We start from the raw sequence: 21,782 nt of genomic DNA, 5'->3' as shown, positions 1-21,782 counted from the left end.
AATATCCACGGCTGATTCATATCAACTGCATAACCATGAATCAGTTTTGTCATGCATTTCTCCTCAAATTCAGTCAATTTCTAAATTTGTGTGAGCCAGCTGGGAGAAAAGCATGACAAACTGCACAGCACAAAGCTCAGCTTCTTTCCTTCCATCACCCGGGGCAGAGTCCAAATTAGATAGAGCTTTTAAAATGCTTGTTTGCAGGATCAGCCCAAAGAGGGTGACATTTCATAGATGGGTCATTGCTTTTTCGGGCCATGATTTTTATTATTTTGAGATTGGCTCCGCCCAACAAACATAAGGCCCATGAGCCCACAAGTTCTTTCTCCCATGGATGAACATCAGTTTCTTTCGTCAAATTTTAGATAAAGCTGAATGCAAAGGCATGTGAAACGAACATGGCACTATTTATGCCATTTCGAGTGATTTTGGTGATCGAATGACAACATAACATTTGGACTAATATGATTGTTAAGATGTCCATTCTCAGGCTTTTAGGTTCAAGTGATGACAAAGAGAAATAGAAGATAGGCGTAACAAGGCCCGAAGAACCGATGCCTAAGCATCGGTGCATCCGACGCTTGTCGGAAGAACCGACGCTATGATGTTTGGTGCAGGAGGGAATTGAAGCCAAGTCACCCTATAGGCACCGGTTGAACCGACGGTCCAAGAAAGGGCATCGGTGCATTGGGCGTACTGTATACCAGAGACGATGTCAAGTGCCCAGGAGAAATTTCTTCAGCACCGGTTCAACTGACGGTGCATCGGAGCATACCATCGGAGTAATGACGTCAGCGCCCAGGAGAAGATCCTTAAGCACCGGATGAACCGGTGATGTATCGGTACAAAGCATCGGTTCAACCGGTGGTCACTGCGTCAGCCGTCAGGAGTCCAACGGCTACTTCGGGTTATGAGTGACCGGATGAACCGACGCTACCCCGCCAAGAGGCATCGGTTCTTCCGGTGATACGCAGATTTTCAGCTGACCGTTGGAGCAACGGCTACAAGACTTGGTGGCCTATATATACGCCACACCCCGGCCATTTGAAGATTGCTGGAGTTGCTGGACATCCCACACACACCCAAGAACATCTCCAAGCCATACAAAAGCATCAAGATCATATCCTTAGCCCTTAGCACACTTTTAGAGTGTTGTGTAAAGGATTAGCTCTTAGTGAGTGAGATTGCAAGGCTTCAAGCCTTTGTGCTGTGGTTCATTAGCGAACCAAAACAAGAGCTTGGTGCGCCGGCACCTTGGAGCGTGAAGCTCGCCGGCAACGTCATCGACCCTCCGACTTGGTGTGGAGCGGCGACGACATCTTTGTGCGGGGGACGTGGAGACCCCCATCCTTTGTGGAGAAGCTCCTTAGTGGAACCCGGGGCCAAAGTGACCGTGATTGTGTTCACGGAAGAGACTTGGTGGCCGAGTAGCAATACTCTTAGTGAGTGCTACAACAATGTGGATGTAGGTGTGCCTTTGTGGCTAACCGAACCACGGGATAAACACCTGCGTCAAGAGTTTGCTATCTCCTATCCCGCTCTTTAAGCTTCCGCATTTCTTACTAGCAATTTGTGTGTCTTTACTTTCATAGAATAGTTTCTTGATAGGAAAGGCTATAGGTTGCTAAACTCTTTTGGGATAGGGGTTTCACACTAGAACAACCTAGTTGCACATCTAGATAGTTTGTTTGAGTTTAAGTTTTGTGCAAACTAGTTGGAGCCATAGGTCTAAATTTTTATTAGTGCCTAATTCACCCCCTCCCCCTCTTAGACTAGAGCACCCGATCACTTTCAGCATGCACGTGAGTGGTGTCCGATTTTGAGTCTTGAGAGGGTGTTTAGTTCCAAAAAAAATTTATCCAGTACCCATCATATCGAATCTTCGGACACATGCATAAAACATTAAATGCACTTGAAAAAATAACTAATTATACAGTTTAACTTATTAGAATGAGATGAATCTTTTAAGTCTAATTGATCCATGATTGGACACTAATTATCAAATAATAACAAAATGTGCTACATTACTCAAATCCAAACTTTTTCACCAACTAAACACCCCCTGAGCTACTTTCCGGCTTCATGAGAAAACAGCATCCAGTTTTTTAAAAAATGCACTGGATGCAGCGGCTTTGTGAGACTAAGAAAATGATAATCTCTGATCAAATCTGTTGAGGCACGAACTAAGGTTAATATAAACAAAGCAGTTCTAGGCATGCATGAGGCCACCAGACATGCATGTGTTTAAAGTTCAGACTCCACATGTTTGTTTAGGCCATCTTTCATCACAACCCAACCTAAAAACTCAATCTGGCCGTCTTTCATTGTGCCAACCAGTCCAGCAGAGTCCAACAGGGTTTTCAAGTTGAGCCTAACTTGAGGCCTGCCGCAGAAACCGCGCCAGAACGCCTCCCTTGCTCTGTTTGCTGGCTAGGCTAGCCTGGCTCTCTTCCATGCATGCTCAAGATCGACCTCCATGCATGGCTCCATTCCACCCATCCCCCAAAATCCAGAAACAGTAATCAAACGAAAAGGGGAGAAAAATCATTGCATCTCATTTAGAACTCATCAGACAGAGGCCGACCAGATTTTGTTGCAAGGTTTCTTGAGCCCTGATCGAGTGGCCACCAATTTACGGTTCATGATTCTCGACGCGAGGAGTTGATGATGTCGCGTAAGAAGAGCGCCGGCGCCGGCGCGCCGTGGCGGCGGAACAGCGACGAGTCCGTCTCCCCGCGGTGCGTCCTGGACGACGGCTACACGACGAGCAGCAACAGCAGCGGCACCATGGGCACCAGCAGCGCGGGAGCGGCGACGACGACGTTCCCGGCCGCGACGGCGACGACGACGTACGGCGCCGACGGGGCCGCGTCGGGGCGGCAGGACGGGCCGCCGCCGTGGAAGGCCGTGGCGGAGGCGTGGCGCTCCCGGGCCAAGCGCCAGCTCTCCGGGCGCATCCCGCCGCTGGGCCCCGCGGTGTCCTCGACGCTCCGGCGCCTGAGCGTCCGCCGGCCGCCGGAGCCGGACCGCGGCAAGGAGGAGGCGGCGCGCGAGTTCTGCGTCCTCAAGTCGTCCCTCCGCACCTTCTCAATTGCCGAGCTCCGGAAGGCCACCCGCAACTTCAGCAAGGAGAACGTGGTCGGCCGGGGCGGGTTCGCCAAGGTGTACCGCGGCAGCCTCCCCGGCGGCGAGCTGGTGGCGGTGAAGAAGCTGACGGCGGCGCAGGGCGCGGAGCGGATGGAGGGGTTCCTGGCGGAGCTGGGGCACGTGGTGAACGTGAGCCACCCCAACATCGCCAGGCTCGTCGGCGTGGGCGTCGACGGCGGCGAGCACCTCGTGTTCCCCTTCTCCCGCCTGGGCTGCCTCTCCGGGATGCTCCACGGCGGCGGCGGCGGCGCCGAGCCGATGCCGTGGGCGGCCAGGTACCGGGTGGCGGTGGGCACGGCGCGCGGGCTCGAGTACCTGCACGAGCGCTGCGCCCGGCGGATCGTCCACCGCGACATCAAGCCCGCCAACATCCTCCTCATGGACAACTACGAGCCACTGGTAGTAAAAATTTGCAGTAGTCAAGTAAAATTTTAAAAAAATTGTGCATGCTTTTGTTAAAAATTTGCTTTTGAAAAGATTTGTGCATGCATGCTTTGTTAAAAACTGGATCGTGTTCATTCAGATCTGCGACTTCGGGCTGGCGCGGTGGCTGCCGGCGAAGCTGACGCACCTGCAGGTGACGGTGTTCGAGGGCACCTTCGGGTACGTGCCGCCGGAGTACACCACGCACGGCGTGTTCAGCGAGAAGACCGACGTGTACGCGCTCGGCGTCGTGCTGCTGGAGCTCCTCACCGGCCGCCGCGCCATCGACGCCGCCAAGCTCAGCCTCGTCTCATGGGTACGCAGGGACTGATCAACAAGCTGGATCAGTAATGGCCATGGGCGCACGCACTGATGACGCCTCCATTGATCTCGATCTCATGCTTCGAGCTGCTCGATCTGTGCATGCAGGCGAAGCAGTACTTGGTCGACGGCGAGGAAGACGAGATGCTCAAGATGGCCGACCCGGCGTTGGGCGGCCGGTACGACGCCGAGCAGCTCCGGAACGTGGCGTGGGCGGCCAAGCTCTGCGTCCAAGCCTCGCCAGACCACAGGCCGCAGATGAGCAAGGTATGTTCATACATAGTCAAGTTTGGCTACTGGCTATAAAAATCATCTATACCATTTGAAAATTAGGTTCGAAACGTATAGCTTTTCTATGTTTAACAAAATTACTAGTCAAATTCATATAGTTTTTGTGACCAATGTGCAAAAGGCCATTTCTTCATGATCGGAAAAAAAATCACACACACACTACATACAAGTGGTTTCATTTATGAAAATATCAAATTCAAAATTGAGTTTATGTTTTCAAAATTTGTTTTTTGCTTGCACAGGTGGCGCAGATACTAGTAGGGGAGAGGACGAAGGTGCATCCATGGGGAGAACGGCATAGGGGGAGCCACCATCCAGCAGGAGAGCTGCACGATGAAACGGACGGCTACGATGCAGCCCCGGGATACCTGGATGATCTGAGCCGCCATAAGGCGCTCGCCTTCGACTTCGACGGGGAATCCACACCACGGACACATGTTGGTCCTTATTCTTGAAGTCTAGGCAAGACCTTTTATTGTGCTTGAAGTGTATATTTTGTACATACACGTTAATTAAGTTGTGCATTGTAAATGATTTGATGAGAAAGCTCTGTACATTTCGTCGTGCATTGGGAATAAAATTAAAATTTAGATCTTGTCAGATTTTTAACAATAAGTTCTAGAATTTTAATGTGCATAAATATTTTAAAACTGCAATATACATATGTTACATGTGTAGTAAAGCTGAAGTGCATTTTAGCACTTGCTGGACATTCATCTGCTTGCGACAACATGTCATATTGCAAAAACAAAATGTGATTATTGGTTCTTCATTTTGGGTTTAGCTTTCCTGGTGCCTAGGGAAAATTCAGCGCAAGTAAAGGTGCGGAATTTATGGTGCTAAGGAATAATAATTCATAATGTACGAATTGTACAACAATGAGAAATGAGAATTTCATAAATTTGCATCGTACTCCCTCCATCCTGAATGTAAGATATTTTGCTTTATCCTAAGTCAAAAATAGTTTAAGTTTGACCGAATCTATAGAGAAAAATATTAGTATGTAACTCATCAAATGAGTAGATTATGAAATAAAATTTTCATAATGGATCTAATTATTCTTATTTGATATTCAAAATATTATCACCCTATTTTATAAATTTGATCAAATTTAGAATAGTTTAACTAAAAAAACTAAAATGCTTTGAATTTTAGAACGAAGGGAGTACATATAGCATTATATAAAAGCTGTCGATATTTTTAATGGCTCGCACAATACAATGATTTAATGCTGGGGACATTAAGCGCGGCACGTAGTGCTATCGTTCTGGACATGCTTTTATAATCACAATGAAAGTAAATGTTTAGGGTTTTAAGGGTTTATGTTGTGTGGTACTCCCTCCGTTCCAAATTATAAGTCATTTCAAGAATCTTGGAGAGTCAAAATTTATTAAATCTGACCAAATTTATATAACAAGATAATATATTTACGATACCAATTAAGTATCATTACATTCTTTGTTAATTATATTTTTATAGTATATCTATTTGATGCCATAAATCTCTGTGTTTCTCTCTATAACTTTGGTCAAACGTTGAGATGATTTAACTCTCCAAAATTCTTGGAATGACTTATAATTTGGAAATAAGAGAGTAGCAGACAACAACTAAATCCATGTACCGGATCCATTATTGCAACATTTAATAATAATAAGATTACCGAACCTGAATACAGTACATCTCATCGGTTGTTAGCGCGGTGGTGCCAAATAATGTCAAGGCTATACAAGTTTATTGGTTGTAAGATTGCTTACTAGCTAGGCATGTACATGTATGAAAAAAAAACTACAGCATGCAGTGGCAGTTCCGAACATCTAAAGTTACGAACTTATAATATACTCTCCCCATCCCAAATTATTAGTCATTTCGACTAGCTGTTTCAGGTTTTCTAGATATATTGATTTTGCTATGCACGTAAACATAATATATATCTAAATGTATAGTAAAAATTATGCATCGAGAAAAATCAAATCGACTAATAATTTGTGGTGAAGGAGAGAGTATAAAAAATTTATCTGCAGTCCAGAACCATTGCTAGCTCAAGGCCTTCACCTGGTGTGAAGCTGGCACATTACGCGTACGTGGCCGTGGTGATGTCCAGCTTTTCAGACACACTGTTTTATGGTCACTGTACCCGGGCCGGATCGGAGTAATCAAAGTCCTTGTCCTTTGTGTGCCATAGGAATCAAATAACTACCAACGCAAGAACAATAAGATTAATTACTGCACCTGAATCCCAGCTTAATTACAGTAAGCCAAAACAATCTTTACTGTCTACAAGAACTGATCGATACGAGAGGATCTTGCAGTAAGTCTCATGCAGCACCCTGCACCCCCAAAATTAAAGCACAGCAATCAGATAAATAAAGCAAATCCAAAATGAAGCATGTGAGGTGAGCTCTGGTAGATGCACCTGCAAAGAGCGAGCTGGTGATGAGCAAGCAGCCAGCAGTAGTACTCGGCTCTCTCAGCTAGCAGTGGGATCGGAGCCAGCGAGTGGCTACAGTGTGAAGTAGCAGCTGCTGCCTGCGTGGCGACGTGGCCACGGATCGATCGAGCAGCCGGCCAGCGGCGTGAATGCGCGGGTTCGGGCCGTTTAGTTGGGTTTGGTCAGCGCCACCGCACACCATTCAATTCAATGGCTGGCCGGCGCCCTTCCTTTCGATCTCCGCCGATCCCCCTTGGTTCGTCCGTCCCTGCGCGCGTGCTTGCATTGCAGGTAGCAGCAATGGCCGGCGTCGCCCGCCGCATCGGCGTGGCGCAACGCCAGGTAGACGAGACGCCGACTGAGATCTCACTCTCAGTGTCCTTTGTAATAACCTAGCTACCTCCCAGGACAGGAGAGTTAATAATGAACACACCGCCAGCAGTGGCATGGCATCTGGCGCCGCCGTCCCTCCCCTGCGTGGCCAAATGCGGCAACAGCACCTGCTACGGCGCCGGCGCTGCCCGTGCTCGACGCCGCTGCTGGAAAGAACATGGGCCGTCAGGCCATGGGGGAGGATTGGATATTTGGATGCCATGCCATGGAGTCCGTTGCGGCGCCGGCGGTGCGCGGCGATCCGAGCTCGCCGGAGCCTAACACCGGGGCGCACAACGTCCACGCAGGCGCCCTGCCTGCTGCTTCGAGGTGCGCCGCCCGGGAAGGAAAGGAAAAGGGCCGGGCGGCGCCGGCGCTGCTCGCGATGCCATGCGACGGCAGACGACGACACGACGTTTGGATAAAGCAAGCGCGGTCATGGTCAAGTTTGGTCACAAAGTTTTTAAAAGAGATTTTTTCTACATTCGAAGTACTAAATATAGATTAATTATAAAATTAATTATCTTTAAATCGCGAGACGGATCTAATGAGACTAATTAATTCGTCATTAGAAGTTGTTTACTATAGCATTACTGTAGTAATTTAGCATCTAGTTATGGCCTAATTAAATTCATTAGATTCGTCTCACGATTTATAAGCAAACTGTGCAATGTGTTTTTTATTTCGTCTAGATTTAAATATTTAGATGCCGAATTTTTTTTTAGAATTTTGAATTATACAAGTAGACAAGAGCCTAGCTTGGCGGGCAGCAACCTTTTTGTCCCCTCTCGCAATTGCAACGCGAGCTTCGTCTAACCCATGATTAGGGCGAAACAAAGCGCAACATGACAAGGGCAACACCAAGATGCTGCTGCTGCCGCCATTGCCAACCACATCCACATCTAGGCTGTGTTTAGATGAGATGAAAAGAGAGAGAAAAAGTCACATCAGTCACTATAGCACTTTTCGTTTGTTTATGGTAAATATTGTCCTACCATGACCTAACTAGTCTCAAAAGATTCGTCTCGCAACGTACATCAAAACTATGCAATTAGTTTTTTTTATTTAACTACATTTAGTACTCAATGCATGAGTTATTTGCTATATTTAATGTTTCGATGTGATAGATGTAATGGAAAGTTTGGAAATTTGGTGGGAACTAAACACACCCCTTTTTTTTTTTCCTTTCCCGTCTCGGCTTCCCAGGCCTCGAACGAAAGCTTCACAATCATCTGGAGGCGTGCCGCGCCGAGATTCGTGCGCGAGCTAGGGGCCCACCTGGCAGCCTGAGGATGAGGAGGAGCTGCCTGCCCGGCTTCACCTGGGCCCCCTCTGTTTCGGTGCCCCCACCCAACAACTGTCAAAGTGGCTCGCTTTTCCCCCACTGGGCCCCGCCGCCCCTCCCAAGGGACCTGGGCCCACGGCCCGCTGCCGCCAACGCGGCCGGCGAGGACGCCCCAGCTGCCTCCACGTCCACGTGCGGTCTTCACTGTCACGTGGGCCGCGTCTGCGCGGGGCCCGCACGTCATCCACAGTGCAGCTGGAGTGACGCCGGCCACGGGTAGCGCGGACCCACCTGCTAGTGAGACGGGGCCGGCGTGGCTGCACGAAAGGCAGCGCGAGCCAGCTGGCCTCGGCTTCCTCCCCAAGCCCATCCGGGGCCCACATGGCAGTGTCACTGGCCTCCCCCAGCCCCATCCGGGGCCCACATGGCAGTGTCACTGTCACCACGCCGCGCTCGCGCAGTCGCATTGACCTCCACCCACACTCCACAGTCCACAGCTCCGAGCCTCCCCTCCACCCCCACGGCTTCCGAAGCACGGCTCGTCCACGCTGCCACGTGGGACCCGCCGTCCCCGGTCCCAGCCGTCTGTGTCCGCCAGACTGGCACCTCCGCGCGCGGGGCCCACCCGCCTCGCCCGCACGCGCTTCAAAGAACCTCCCCAAGCTCACCACCCCACTCCACTCAACCACTGAGCTCGCTCCGCTCCGCTCCGCTCCGCTGCCGCCACCACCTGACCACCGCCGCCTCGCCTCTCAGCTGTTCATGGGCAGCCCCGCGCGCGCGCCGCGCCGCCTCCCCCCGCCGCTCGCCGCCGCGCTCGTCTCCCTCCTCCTCCTCCTGGCCGCGGCGCCGCCGCCGGCGGGCGCGACGCTGCACCCGGTGGACTACCTGGCGCTGCAGGCGGTGCGGCGCGCGCTCGCGGACCTCCCGGGCTCCCGCTTCTTCGCGTCCTGGGACTTCACCGCCGACCCCTGCGGCTTCGCGGGCGTGTCCTGCTCCGCGTCCCCGGACGGCGGCAGCCGCGTCGTCGCGCTCGCGCTCGGGGACCCGCGCGCCGGCGCCCCGGGGCTCGCGGGCGCCTTCCCCTCCGCCGCGCTCGCCCGGCTCCCCGCGCTCGCCTCCGTCTCCCTCGTCCCCGGCCGCGTCACGGGGTCCCTGGCCCCCGCCGTCGCCGCGCTGCCCGCGCTCCGGTTCCTCGCGCTCGCCGGGAACCTCCTCTCCGGCCCGCTCCCGCCCGCCTTCGCCCCCGGGCTCCGCACCCTCGACCTCAGCAGGAACGCCTTCTCTGGCGCGCTCCCGCCGGCGCTGCTCCGGCTCCGCGACCTCCGCACGCTCGTGCTCTCGCACAACGCGCTCGCCGGCGGGATCCCCCCCGTGCGCGCGCCGCTCGTCCACCTCGACCTCCGCGGCAACCGCCTCGCCGGCGGCGTCCCGCCGCTGCCGGCCACGCTCGTGTACCTCTCGCTCGCGGGGAACCGGCTCTCCGGCCGCGTCGGCGCCGTGCTGCGGCGGCTGCCCAGGCTCGCGTTCCTCGACCTCGGCGGGAACTGGTTCTCCGGCGAGGTTCCCGGGGAGGTGTTCGCGTTCCGGATCGGGTACCTGCAGCTCCGCAGGAACGCCTTCTCGGGGGAGCTCCGGCCGGCGAGCCGCGTCGCGCCGGGCGCCACGGTGGACCTCAGCCACAACGCGCTGTCCGGCCGCGTGCCCGCCGAGCTCGCCACCGCCGGCGCGGTCTACCTCAACGGCAACCGCTTCGCGGGCGAGGTGCCGCGGGAGGTCGCGGCGGCGGCGGAGGCCGACCGGATGCGGGTGCTCTTCCTGCAGGACAACTTCCTGACGGGGATCGCCGTCGGCGGCGTCCCGGCCAGCGCCGCCGTGTGCGCGCACTGGAACTGCGTCGCGCCGCCGCCGGCCGTCGTGGCCGCGTGCCCGGCAAAGGGCGGCAGGGGGCGGCGCCGGCCACAGGCGCAGTGCCGCGGCCGGAGGGGGTGAGTTCTTGACATGGCTTGGGTGGAGATGGATGGGGTTTAAGGTTTTTCCTTGGGTTTAGAGGGTAAAAAATGGTGGTCAGGCAAGTCTCATGGCTCATGAGACCCACAAGTGATTAGTAATAATTCTTCTTGGTGTATATTTTGCGGTTAATCCGGAGATATAGGGCTGTGATTTTGTCGGTAGGACACGTGGACGGCGGATCGGGCGGGTTGCCAATGTTAAGTGGTTGCAAATTACATAGGAAAAAGTTTATGTAAAGGAAAAGTAAGAATTAAGGTGGTTCCTGTTGTTTCGTCTCAACTCAGATCAAATGAAAACCCAAAAAGTTGGAGCATTGTCATCTGGATTGATACAGAGATTCTCAAGTTACTCGGGGTTTGTTTGGTTCCAGGGATTTTTTTTAAGTCTCTGGAACTTTTTAGTATTGAGAAGTATTAAATAAATATTAATTATAAAACTAACTGCAGAAACCTGGGGCTAAACTGCGAGACGAATCTAATGAGGTATATTAATCTATGATTAGCGAATGGTTACTGCAACATCACTGTAGCAAATTCTGAATTAATTAGGCTCATTAGATTCGTCCCGCGAAAAAGCACTCAGCTGTCAAAAAACATTTATAAACAGATTTTATTTAATACTATAAAATAGTAAGATTTCTTTTGATGTGATAGGGACTTCTGAAGAAGTTTTGTTCCAAATAGGGCCTCAAATGTTGCATGAAACATTTGTCCCATGGTTCCTATATATGAATTCATATAAGTTTTACTCGACAGGATTCAGAGCAATCTTGATTCATCTTGCATCTGCTGAGACTGTCCACTGAATGTATACACTCAACATACTGCATTTTCTTCTTTGGACTTTGTCTTCACAGTTGAAGAATGATCACTCTCTGATCTTAGCATATGTTTTCATGTATGATTCCCAGTGATTCAAAATTTGCAGGACAGATTTGTGGTCTGACTCTTATGAGTTCATATAAACTTTGCTCCACATAATTGACAACTCTCGTAATTTACCTTGCATTTGTTGGAAACTGTTCAAGAGATGCATATATCAGGGTACTGCATTTTCTTTTCTGAACTTTAGCTTTACAGTTGGAGAATGATCATTCATTCTCTCCCTTCTTTCCTACCTTCCTCCCTTTCAGTATTCAGATCAATGGTTACGTTCGGATAAGCTTGCCTCGGGAAAATATGACTGTTTCTGAATTGTCCTTGTGGTCCATACGAAATCACAGGCCAAAAAGTTACTCGAATTCGGCATGAGAGATCCTCATGATCCCTTGTCCATATAAAATGCTCGCTCCAGATAATTTTAACCCATCATTTGAATCAAGATTCTGCATTTTCCTTTTCAGAATTAGCTTTGAGAGAGTTGAAGAATGGACACCATCTCCCCTCACCCTTTACGTCCTTTAACTTTCTCATATTTTCCTGTTTCCAAGTTCACTTTGGGAGCCCAGGATCCAGGAAGAATCAGAATTTGACCAGAACCATCCGGCATTACAGTTACAGTTACATTAGCCTTTCAACTCCACATATCGGATTCTTGGTAGTATAGTACCTCCTGCAAAGCTGTGCAACAACACTTAACTGCCTGCCTGCCTGTCTTTGCTCTAACAGTACCTTGTTTTAACCTTTTAACAAAGATGGTAAGTACCAGCAGAGTACTTGAGAGCAAAAGTGACAGTGCCCCCAAGATCTCTTGGAATCCGAGGAATTCATAGCTCAGTTCTGTTAGATACTTTAGGATCATCTAGTGGTAGATCAGATGGGTGACTCACTGGTTCTTGAGGAACTCGAGTTGCCCATCACTGGTTCGTTGGTGATGGTCTGCTCTACGGCAGCGACGCGCGGTGCAGAGCGTCACGGTGGCGATGACGAGGTTGCAGAGGTACATCGTGGCAATGTAGAGGCGACCATGTAGTCGACGGCAAGCCAGTGGAGGCGACGGCGCGGCACGGTGGGGCTTCCCGTCGCTGACAGCCCCACTCTCTAGATCGGATTAGGGTTAGGACGGTGGGAATAGTGGCGGCGACCAACCTCGTGTCTTGAGCCTCTAATCCCACCTCCACTTTATAGGGCTGCGCGACGGGGGCCCACCAGCCTCATCTTGGACTAGGCGTCCCCGATCAGGACGCGAGAGAAGGTTGGCCCAGTCGTTGGACTGGCCCGGTGGAGATCAATACTAACATTCTCCCCCTTGATCTCACCTTTGTACTTTAAAATTTCTCAATTTGAACTTAACTCTTTACTTTCTCTTTAGTCGCTTTGCTATTGGTCTCATCTCATTGCAGATCAGTATGTAGGGCGTGCCTCATCATGACGGTTATTAGTTACCGTCAGACTTAACAGCCACAATGCACCTTTCTGTATTGAAACAAGACCTTAACCTTTCTTTGGGCCCTTTAGTAATCCAGAAATCATAGGCCTCCCGTAAAACCCATGTCGACTTGGGCGGTAGGCCTTTTGGTAAGCGGATCCGCAAACACTTGTTTGATACTTTGGTGCTCCATGATTTCATATGATTCTGGATTTTCTCCTTTGCAACATATAAGCCATTGTCAATGTGTTTGGCAGCACACTTAACATGTTGCCATATGAGTGATAACATTCAAATGGTATATTGCTGTTGTCTACCATTATCAATTCCGGGTAATGGTTTTCTTAACCATTTTGCTTGTCCTGTAGCCTCATATCATGCTAAACTTTGGGTACACAACCCATGAATCACAACTATTTTGCTTTGGAGCTTTTCCACAATAAAACTCCAAGCGCGAGTGTTAGCTACTACTGTGGGCTTCACTAAACATCTCGCCAAAACTTAATTCTTTTTACTCACAATCTTTTGAGAGTACATGTTCCTTTCTTACTTAGCATGAGGCTGACAATATTTTGTAAAAATGCAAAACATTCTATAACTCCATTCCAGTGATCTATTGCTGGACTGGACTTCTGCCAAAATGTCCCGGATACTTGCGCTATATCAGGGTAAATTCTTTTTAGCACTAATTTTGCTTCCAACAGCTGAAGCACATGAAACCTTTTTCTTTTGATCGATCATATAACGGTTCCTGGAATTCTGAAAATTCCAAAACTATTACCCTTGACAATAGGATAGGCGTAGGCTTACTCGCATGCATACTATATATATTTTAGAACTCTTTTCTAAGTATGCTCTCTACGATAGTCCTGATACCCTCTTTTCTTTTATCCTGGTGAATTTCCTTTCCTAGAGCGAATGACTCTTCACCGAGATTATTCTTATCAAAACTTAGAGGTCAAAATAACCTTATTTGAACTTTGTGGGAAAAGAAATTTCCCATCTTTGAACTCTGCATATTTGCAATTTGTCATCTTGACCTTTACATAAAACCCAAAACTTTTTTTGTTCTCATGAAACTTTAGATACCACTATTCTGATTTCATCAGATGGTATTCAGATGTTCTTTTCTTTCCACAACAAAAACCATTTGGTTATGTCATGTATATACATTTTTTCGTACAAATCTTCATTGGAAGATATTTTACCAACATCCATCAGATATTATTCTAAAATTAGTATGCATCAATGTCATTATGATTCTAAAGGAATCCTTTCATGAGACAGCATAAAATTTCTCACTATAACTTATCCTTTTCTTTGCATAAAGTCTTTTGACACAAGTCGCGCTTAGCAACTTTATATGTTCCCTCTGGAGTCACATTTAAATCTTGTAGACCCATTATAGTCTACTGTCTTGGCTCCATTAGGATTTTATTCTATGTTCCAAAACAAGTTTTGGAACTTCTAAGTCTCATGACATCTTCCATGACTTCTTACCACTTCGATGAATGAGACACCTCAACATATGATGAGACAATTGTAGTGCTTGAATAATAGGAGTGAACATACGGTCTCACTTCTCTTCAAGCCTTATTTCTTGACATACTTTACTCCCCCAGATTATCCCATCTATTGTAAAGATGGAATATCTCCAAGCTTTTATTTGGGTTTAATCTTTATAAGTCTCATAAGGTGCTATAAGCATCACCTTTTCTTTCAGTTGCTTTGAGACTCGACTATCTTTTCTTCCTATTTGGAGCTGAAAAACTCCAGGAACTTCACTTATTTTTGTAATTGGGGTATCAATGTTGTGACCGTTGTACTCCCTTTTCGGTCATATTCTTCTTTAATAGATCATTCTTTCTTTAAAAATGCATTGCATTTAACTCTGCGGGGATATTCTTTCTAAATTTTAATCTTTCTCCCAATCGAAATATGGCACAAATTTTGCTGCCATAATTTCGAAACTATTTTTAACACTTGTGAACGGGGAGCCTTTCATTATTAGAACTTTATTCATATGCCCAAGTCATACAAAATAATGGGAGTACCATTTCCTCGTTCTTTTTCAAGAGGTCCTCAGAGTTCTTAATTTGTTGCACTTTCAAGAACTCATCAAATTTTTCATTATGCTATACTTTTGCAAGGCATGCTTGCAATCTTGGTTCGCATACAACTTTCTTTTTATCCTTCGATTCTTTTCAAGTCACTATAGTAGTGCATGAGAATTACTGGGATAACTTTAAAAGTTCCCCAGACTTCTTTACTTTTATGTGATACTCAAGTAGCACATGATCCATCACAACTTTTCCTGTCATAAGTGACACAAGTGCCAAAAACTTTTCCGACATGCGGTATAAAACTTGAAAGGCATTTGCACCGCATGTTTAATTCAACGTTGGTCCAATTTAACGTGCGTCAAACTCATTTCAACCATTATCTTTACTGTTGAAGGACAAGAAAAAAACATAATATAGTGATAAAACTTTGGTCACAATGACTAAAACATGCACATATACTTTCTTTTCTGATTAAATATTCCCATTGGTTCCAATTTAATCAGAAAATTTAATGAATTACAATATTCGCAAAACTTTAGTGAGAGAAACCAAAAACTTTTCGAAAACAGTTGCATCTCTTTTCCATATCAACTAAAAAAACAGAATGGAATAAGAACTTTTCTTTCTTAACCTCAACTATACAGCTGAGTAACCTCAAAACTTTATCTGTAGCGTTGATCGGAATAAACTTTTATCTGTTAATTTCTCTCTACTTGGGAAGAATTGTATGTCTTAATTTAATGTTGGTCCAAATTAAAACATGCAACTTTCCTTTACTTTCAATTCTATATCACTGTTGGGCAGAAATAGAACTCATGACTAGAATAAAAAATTATAATATTACCATCATCAACTTTGGTTAGAAAATGACAACATTATAATAAATTTTAAATTTCTTTTCTTTTAAGAGCAAACTAATGCTCAACTTAACACTTACAATGGCAAAATGGTGCCAAAACCATCTTTCTTTGACTTACAACAGCGGAAGCTTTTCTTAACTTTAAACTCACAGGCTGCCTTTTTCCCACAGGAAAAAAACTCATCTAAGTCTATCTTTCTTTATTGCAGCGGAAAACTTTTCTTTCTTTTCAAAAACAATTCTTTGTCTTTCTCTTTTCTCTGAAAAATTGCTCATTCTGATGCAAAAAGTCAGAGATTTATCATTGAACTTAAAATTATAATATTGTTATCATCAACGTTGCTTAGAAAACAACAATACCATAATTTAACTTTAAAACAATATCTTTCTACTCCTCTATTTACATTTTCCCGTTGGTTCCAATTTAAATAGAGGATGAAACTTTTTTTTTACTTTGCAGCGAAAATATTTGAACATATTCATATTCAGAAGCAATGTTACTTTAAAACTTTACTATTCTCTAAAACAAATTATCCCGTTGGTTCAAATTTGAATAGAGAATCAAATCTATAAAAACATCATCGAGGAAATGCTTCTAAAAATGATTAAGCGTTATCACTGTACAAGCCAATAATGTGGCCCAGCAGCAAAAGCAGCAGCTCGGCCCGACCTGCTCGCGCGCGGCCCAGCAGGCCCAGCAGCGCCCCGCGCACGGCCTGCTCGCGCACGGCCCAGCCGGCCCAGCAGCGCTCCAGCTCGGCCCGCTTCGGCTCCTATGCCTCAATCCTGGCCGTCCAACGCGATCGGACGGCTGTCCGCCTTCCGCGCGGGATCAAAACCCGCCGCGGCCTGCTCCTCCCCTGGAAACCCTAGTACATTTCTCCTTTCCTCCTTCTTCTCGGGCCCGACCGACGGCGCCGCCGGCGGCTCTCTTGCCGGCGCGCCGTTCGGTCCGGGCGGAGGCGCCATGGCCGTGCTGTGGCCGTGCGGCCCCGAGCCCAGTCTTTCTCTCCTCCCCTTCTTTCTCTTGCTTTTGCGCCAAGCCGCGGCGGCCATGGAAGCCGGAGGGTCGCGGCGCCGCCGTGGCCCCGCCCCCTTTTTCCGCCGGCACCGGTGAGGAGCGGCACAACCTGCACGTGGCTGCGGTCCTCCCCTTCTCCTCTATTTACTCTGTGCAACACGCAACGGCAGCTAGCCATGGCGGCCAGAGGAAGGCCGCGGCGCCCCCGCCGGTCCCCTCGCCGGTGTGTGCGCTCGCCTGTGCGCGGTCGCGCCGCCGTCAAGCGGCCTCGCGGTGGTGCTCGAGAGCCCATGCGCGCGCGGCGTCAGTCGGAGGCGGCGGAGCGCCGGCAAGCCGGCGAGCTGCGGCCCGATCCGTTCATCCCGCGCGGCGTCGTGGATGGCCGGCGGTGGTGCGCGCAGGTAGGAAGCCCGCCGCCTCTCTTTCTTGCTAGGGTTAGGGTCTCTTTCTATCAATCCGATTTGGATCGAATTTCTTTCTTTCCTTTCTGTAATTTTTTCTATCTGAGTTTGGATGCATTCCCAAATCGATCTACTTCGTTAGATCGGCTCTGATACCATTGTTAGATACTTTAGGACCATCTAGTGGTAGATCAGATGGGTGACTCACTAGTTCTTGAGGAACTCGAGTTGCCCATCATTGGTTCGTTGGTGACGATCTGCTCTACGGCAGCGATGCGTGGTGCAGAGCGTCACAGTGGCGATGACAAGGTTGCAGAGGTACATCGCGGCAATGTAGAGGCGACCATGTAGTCGACGGCAAGCCAGTGGAGGCGACGGCGCGGCACGGTGGGGCTTCCCGTCGCTGACAGCCCCCTCTCTAGATCGGATTAGGGTTAGGACGGTGGGAATAGTGGCGGCGACCAACCTCGTGTCCCACCTCCACTTTATAGGGCTGCGCGACGGGGGCCCACTAGCCTCATCTTGGGCTAGGCGTCCCTGATCAGGACGCGAGTCAAGGTTGGCCCAGTCGTTGGACTGGCCTGGTGGAGATCAATACTAACAAGTTCGTGCCAAATCATGCTTAAGTTCAGTAACCCGGCTGTCAGTCTGTCACTGAGCTTTGTATCTCCTTGACATCGATCAAGCTGCAGAAACTTTTCACCTCCCAAAACTTAATCATGGCCTCCAACCCTTCCTTCCTCTTGGCCTTCATAGCTGCACTTGCCGTACCAAATGATGCTGCAACTAATCTGGCTGTCACCGAGCATCACATCTCACTGTAATCCATCGAGCAAGCAGTTGCAACTTTCCACCTCCCAACTCAGAAGGAATCATGGCCTTAAAATCTTTTCCGTCTTTGGGTCTTGGGCTTTGCTTGCGTTGCTCACATACTAGCAGTAGCAGACACCTCATGAGCAGAGCGATTTTTTTTGAAACGAATCAGGCAGAAGAGCTGCCATTTATATTAAAAAGAAGAAACAACGCCCAGATTAGGCACAACAGAAACCACAACGACACCACCACCGGCCAACAAGACCGCACAACTCCTCTCAAACTCGACTGCCCAGGTCGGATTGGGACATCGACCCAGACCTCAATACTGCCCGGTCAGATTGGGACATCGACACCAGCCTCAACAAAAATTCACTCGGTCGGATTGGGACATCGACACGAGCCAACACCCTGCCAACGACATAAACTAATTTTTGAATTTTTGAAAAGAAGAAAAAATGAAAGAAAAGAAAAAAAAGGAAAAAAAGAAATAAAAAAATGCCCTTTCAGAAGTAACCACTGCTGAAGCAAGCGCCGCTGCTGGAATTGCACGACAACACCATCCGCGTGGTAGAGATGCCAAACGTCGCCTTCAGGAAGGAATTGACGCTAGGGGCGCCATCGACGTCATCCCAAGAAGGGATGGATTTTCACCCGCATCATCATCGCAATGTAAACGGCGGCACCACCAGCCCCACCACCATGGTGCTGCTAGGGAGCCTCGCATGGCCGTATTCAACGACGCCACCACAACGACGCTGAAAAAGCCCAAGCAAACCGCTGTCGGCCACGCCACCGCGGCGCTGCCGACAAACCGCCGCACAAATCACAGATGCCGGCACCAAGAGCCCGCCCGCAGCGCCAGAGATGCCACCGGGAGAGCAGTCGCCGGCGTGCCGGCTGCGAGCGCTGCCGCAACCGCGCTGAGTCCCGCCACACCGGCGGCCGCGCACGCGTCCGTTGCCGGGTGACGCCGAGACTGGACGCCGACGTCGCCACGGCCAGGTCGAGCAGCAGCCCGATGCACGCGCCACCTGCTGCCATCCGCCCCGCGCCCCCGACGCATGCCGCGCCACCGGCAGACGGCGCCCCCCCCCCCCCCCCGCAGCAAGATCTCGGCATGCTAAGAGCCCAGGGAGGCAGATCCGGAGGCCGAAGGGGCGGATCTGCCCGGCCCCAGCCCGGAGCTAGCCGCGGACGGCCGGAGCACGCCGCCCCCGCCATGGCTAGAGGTCACCTCCAAGAGAGCGCGAGGGGGGAGAAAAGGAGAGAGAGGGCAGTGGAGCCCCGCCGCCACCTTCCTTGCGGCCGCTCGGGTGACGGCGAGGGGAGGGGGCGGTGCTGGAGGGTCGGCGGCGCCAAGGATTTGGGCTTCCGCCCGAGCCACCCCGAGGAGGAGCGCGGGGGCCTTTTCCGCTGGATATGATAAACCTTTGAGCAGAGCGAAATGATGCCTGCATAGTTGCCTAGCACTAGGAGAAGCATGGATGCCTTTCTTCCTCTCTAGCGTTGCACAAGACAAATGTTTACATGGAGAGACATGCCTTGGCTCTGCTGCATCATGAGGCATCATCGCCTCTGCTGCCATGGCGCCGAGCAGACCATCATGGTCCATGTCCCACGAGCCCATGGCACGGGCGCACGGCTAGAAACCTACCGAATCCTTAGTGATCAGTCTCAGCCCAGGACAGGAGCAATTAAAGGATGGAACAGGGCAGCTGGGCTAATGACCATTCTGATTAGAATGCTAGATGCAAATGCCATGGTATGCTACTGTTGCAGACACGCAGTGGCGGGCAGTGGCAGGCGAATAGGCGAGTAGTGCCCTCTGCTGGCTTTGCCAACTTTGTCTTTGTTTAGTTCTTTCAAAATTCCAAAATTTTATTCCATCACATCAAATCTTTAAACGCATATATAAAATATTAAATATAGCTAAATAAAATAACTAATTAAACAGTTTGTCTATAATTTGCGAAACGAATTTTTTAACCCTAATTAATTCATGGTGAAATAATAATTACCAAATACAAACGAAAGTGATCCAATAATTTACAAGTTCACTTTTATGCATCTAATCATCAAGACCTTTGTGCCGTGGTGCCGTCTGAACCTCTGAAAGCCTGAACCGTGCGTGCCCGGCTGTTCTGCGTCGCCGGCACGCGAGAGAGGCGGCGATGGAGGACGAGCACGGAGCACCGGCCGTGTCTGGCCTGGCTTGGGCGGCAGCTGGTAGGCTGGCAGCAACAACCGCCGTCCTGACTGCTAGGACGGCCCCGTTGCGGAATGCGAGATGGCGACAGGGGGAGGAGCAGAACAGGAGCAGGAGCTGCAGCAGCCGGCCATTAGTTTCAGGTCACGGGTTGTCGGGGTCGCAGGCTCTGACGCCGCGGTCTGGTCGCCAACAACCCCCAATAATCGACTGGACGCGACCTCAAGCTTGGAAACACCCAGATGCAAGTCAATGCTCGTGAACATGTGGCGTTCGGCTTCAGGTCAATTTTTTTATCTTTTTTTTTAGCCCGTTTAGTTCCCAAAAATTTCCACACGCTACAATAACTTACAACGTTTGACCACTAATTTAGAGTATTAAATGTGAATAATTGATAAAACCCATTCCATAACCCCATGGTGAAATCGCGAGACGAATCTAATGAACCTAATTATGCAATGATTAGACAATGCTGTGCTACAGTAACCAACCTCTAATGACAGATTAATTAGGCTTAATAGATTCGCCTCGCGATTTCCCGTCCATCCGTGTAATTAATTTTATAATTAATCTATATTTAATACTCCTAATTAGTAGTCAAACGGTCCCAAAAAATTTTAGGAACTAAACGGCTCCTTTGTATTTTGAAACTGAAAGCAGCAGAGGTCAAATTTCACAATGGACTGTACATTCAGGAAGGAGATCAAGGATGAGTGTTCAAGGGAGGCGTCAGGGCCAAACAAATCGAAGGCCCAACCCGGTGTTGTCGTGCATAGCCAGCGTAGGCGATGGCAAGAGCAGCCTTTGCCGTGTTGCATGCTGAGCACTTGGGGAGCCAAACAAATTTTTTTCTATGTACGCCATCACAAGCTTCTGTCAAGAACACTCGCAAAAAAAAAAGTTTCTGTCAAGAAAAAAATTAGCGATTTCCTTATGTCAAAAATTAGCATTTTCCTTTTATGTAATAGTAGACAAGATAGGAAATTTTTTATTCATGAGCGTTGAGATGAGAATCCGATTCTACGCTCGCGCGCAACGTAATAGCCCAGTAAAGTTTTATCCAAACTCCACGCACCCCATGTCACCAAATAAATATTAAGTTGATTTCTTTTTTTTGTATTTCTATTTTTCCCATTATGTTCCGTAATAGCTGTGCTATCAGTTGTCTCCATACTCCACGCACCCACGTCACCGCCTATCATTTCAATTTCTCTTTTTCATTTCAATTTTTTCCCATTACGCTCCATAATAGCTGTACTATCATTTCCTTTTCTTTTCAAATTTTTCCTTTTTCTTACCTTCTATCATGTGTTTAAGTTCTCTTGACAACTCTTTTTTCTAAAAATTTTACCAAAAAGTGATATCAAGAATTGTACTCAGAAGTTGTACTATAAATATGTGAGTGAAATAAACGTTTGTGCATGAAATCTTACTGATAAATATAACATCATACAAGTTGTGCTCAAAATTATCCTTCACAAATTATTTCAAAAAGATATGTATAGTAAAAGTTGTGCTGAAAAATATTTTTCAAGAAGTTGTTAAGAAATAATTGTACGTAAAAATTGTGAGAATTATACATAAAACTTGTGTGTATCGTAAAAGTTATGATGAGATTTTATCTCTCGGACGGTGTATGTGTAAAAATTATATATAAAAAATATATTTGTATGTACAAGTTATAACTTTCCAAAAAGGAAATACAATTGTTGTCCAACATCGCACGTTGGAAGCGCTGCTGGCGCGCGCCCGCTGATTAGCAAGGGCCGCATCGAGAGGCAAACAAGTAGCCAATTTGGGCCGGATCGAAACCCTACGGCCTTTTA

The 21,782-nt window shown here is 48.6% G+C and overlaps 2 protein-coding genes across 2 annotated transcripts; both read left to right on the top strand.

The window, feature by feature from the left end:
* Positions 1 to 2,667: 2,667 nt before the first annotated feature.
* On the top strand, positions 2,668 to 4,730 carry LOC120686817 (receptor-like cytosolic serine/threonine-protein kinase RBK2). The gene is made up of 4 exons (XM_039969025.1): positions 2,668 to 3,549; positions 3,674 to 3,889; positions 4,003 to 4,161; positions 4,428 to 4,730. Exons 1-4 carry the CDS (start codon positions 2,668 to 2,670, stop codon positions 4,638 to 4,640), a joined length of 1,470 nt encoding a protein of 489 aa, XP_039824959.1. The 3' UTR covers positions 4,641 to 4,730.
* Positions 4,731 to 9,074: 4,344 nt separating this feature from the next.
* Positions 9,075 to 10,616, top strand: LOC120684474 (leucine-rich repeat receptor-like kinase protein THICK TASSEL DWARF1; the record flags this gene model as incomplete). The annotated part of the gene is made up of 1 exon (XM_039966328.1): positions 9,075 to 10,616. A coding segment is annotated over one exon (1,188 nt), but the record flags the coding sequence as incomplete, so codon positions are not given.
* Between the last annotated feature and the right edge of the window lie 11,166 nt (positions 10,617 to 21,782).

Source organism: Panicum virgatum, chromosome 8N (assembly GCF_016808335.1).
Source record: "Panicum virgatum strain AP13 chromosome 8N, P.virgatum_v5, whole genome shotgun sequence".
NCBI lineage: Eukaryota > Viridiplantae > Streptophyta > Magnoliopsida > Poales > Poaceae > Panicum > Panicum virgatum.
Note: the sequence above shows the minus strand (reverse complement) of the source record. Positions and strands in the feature narration are given on the sequence as shown.

What these genes read in the sequence shown, in the direction of transcription:
- LOC120686817 (XM_039969025.1), top strand. Translation starts at nt 2,668, where the DNA reads ATGATGTCGCGTAAGAAGAGCGCCGGCGCCGGCGCGCCGTGGCGGCGG. An exon ending in TGGACAACTACGAGCCACTG is followed by an intron (nt 3,550 to 3,673) that starts GTAGTAAAAATT and finishes GTGTTCATTCAG; the next exon opens with ATCTGCGACTTCGGGCTGGC. An exon ending in ACAGGCCGCAGATGAGCAAG is followed by an intron (nt 4,162 to 4,427) that starts GTATGTTCATAC and finishes TTGCTTGCACAG; the next exon opens with GTGGCGCAGATACTAGTAGG.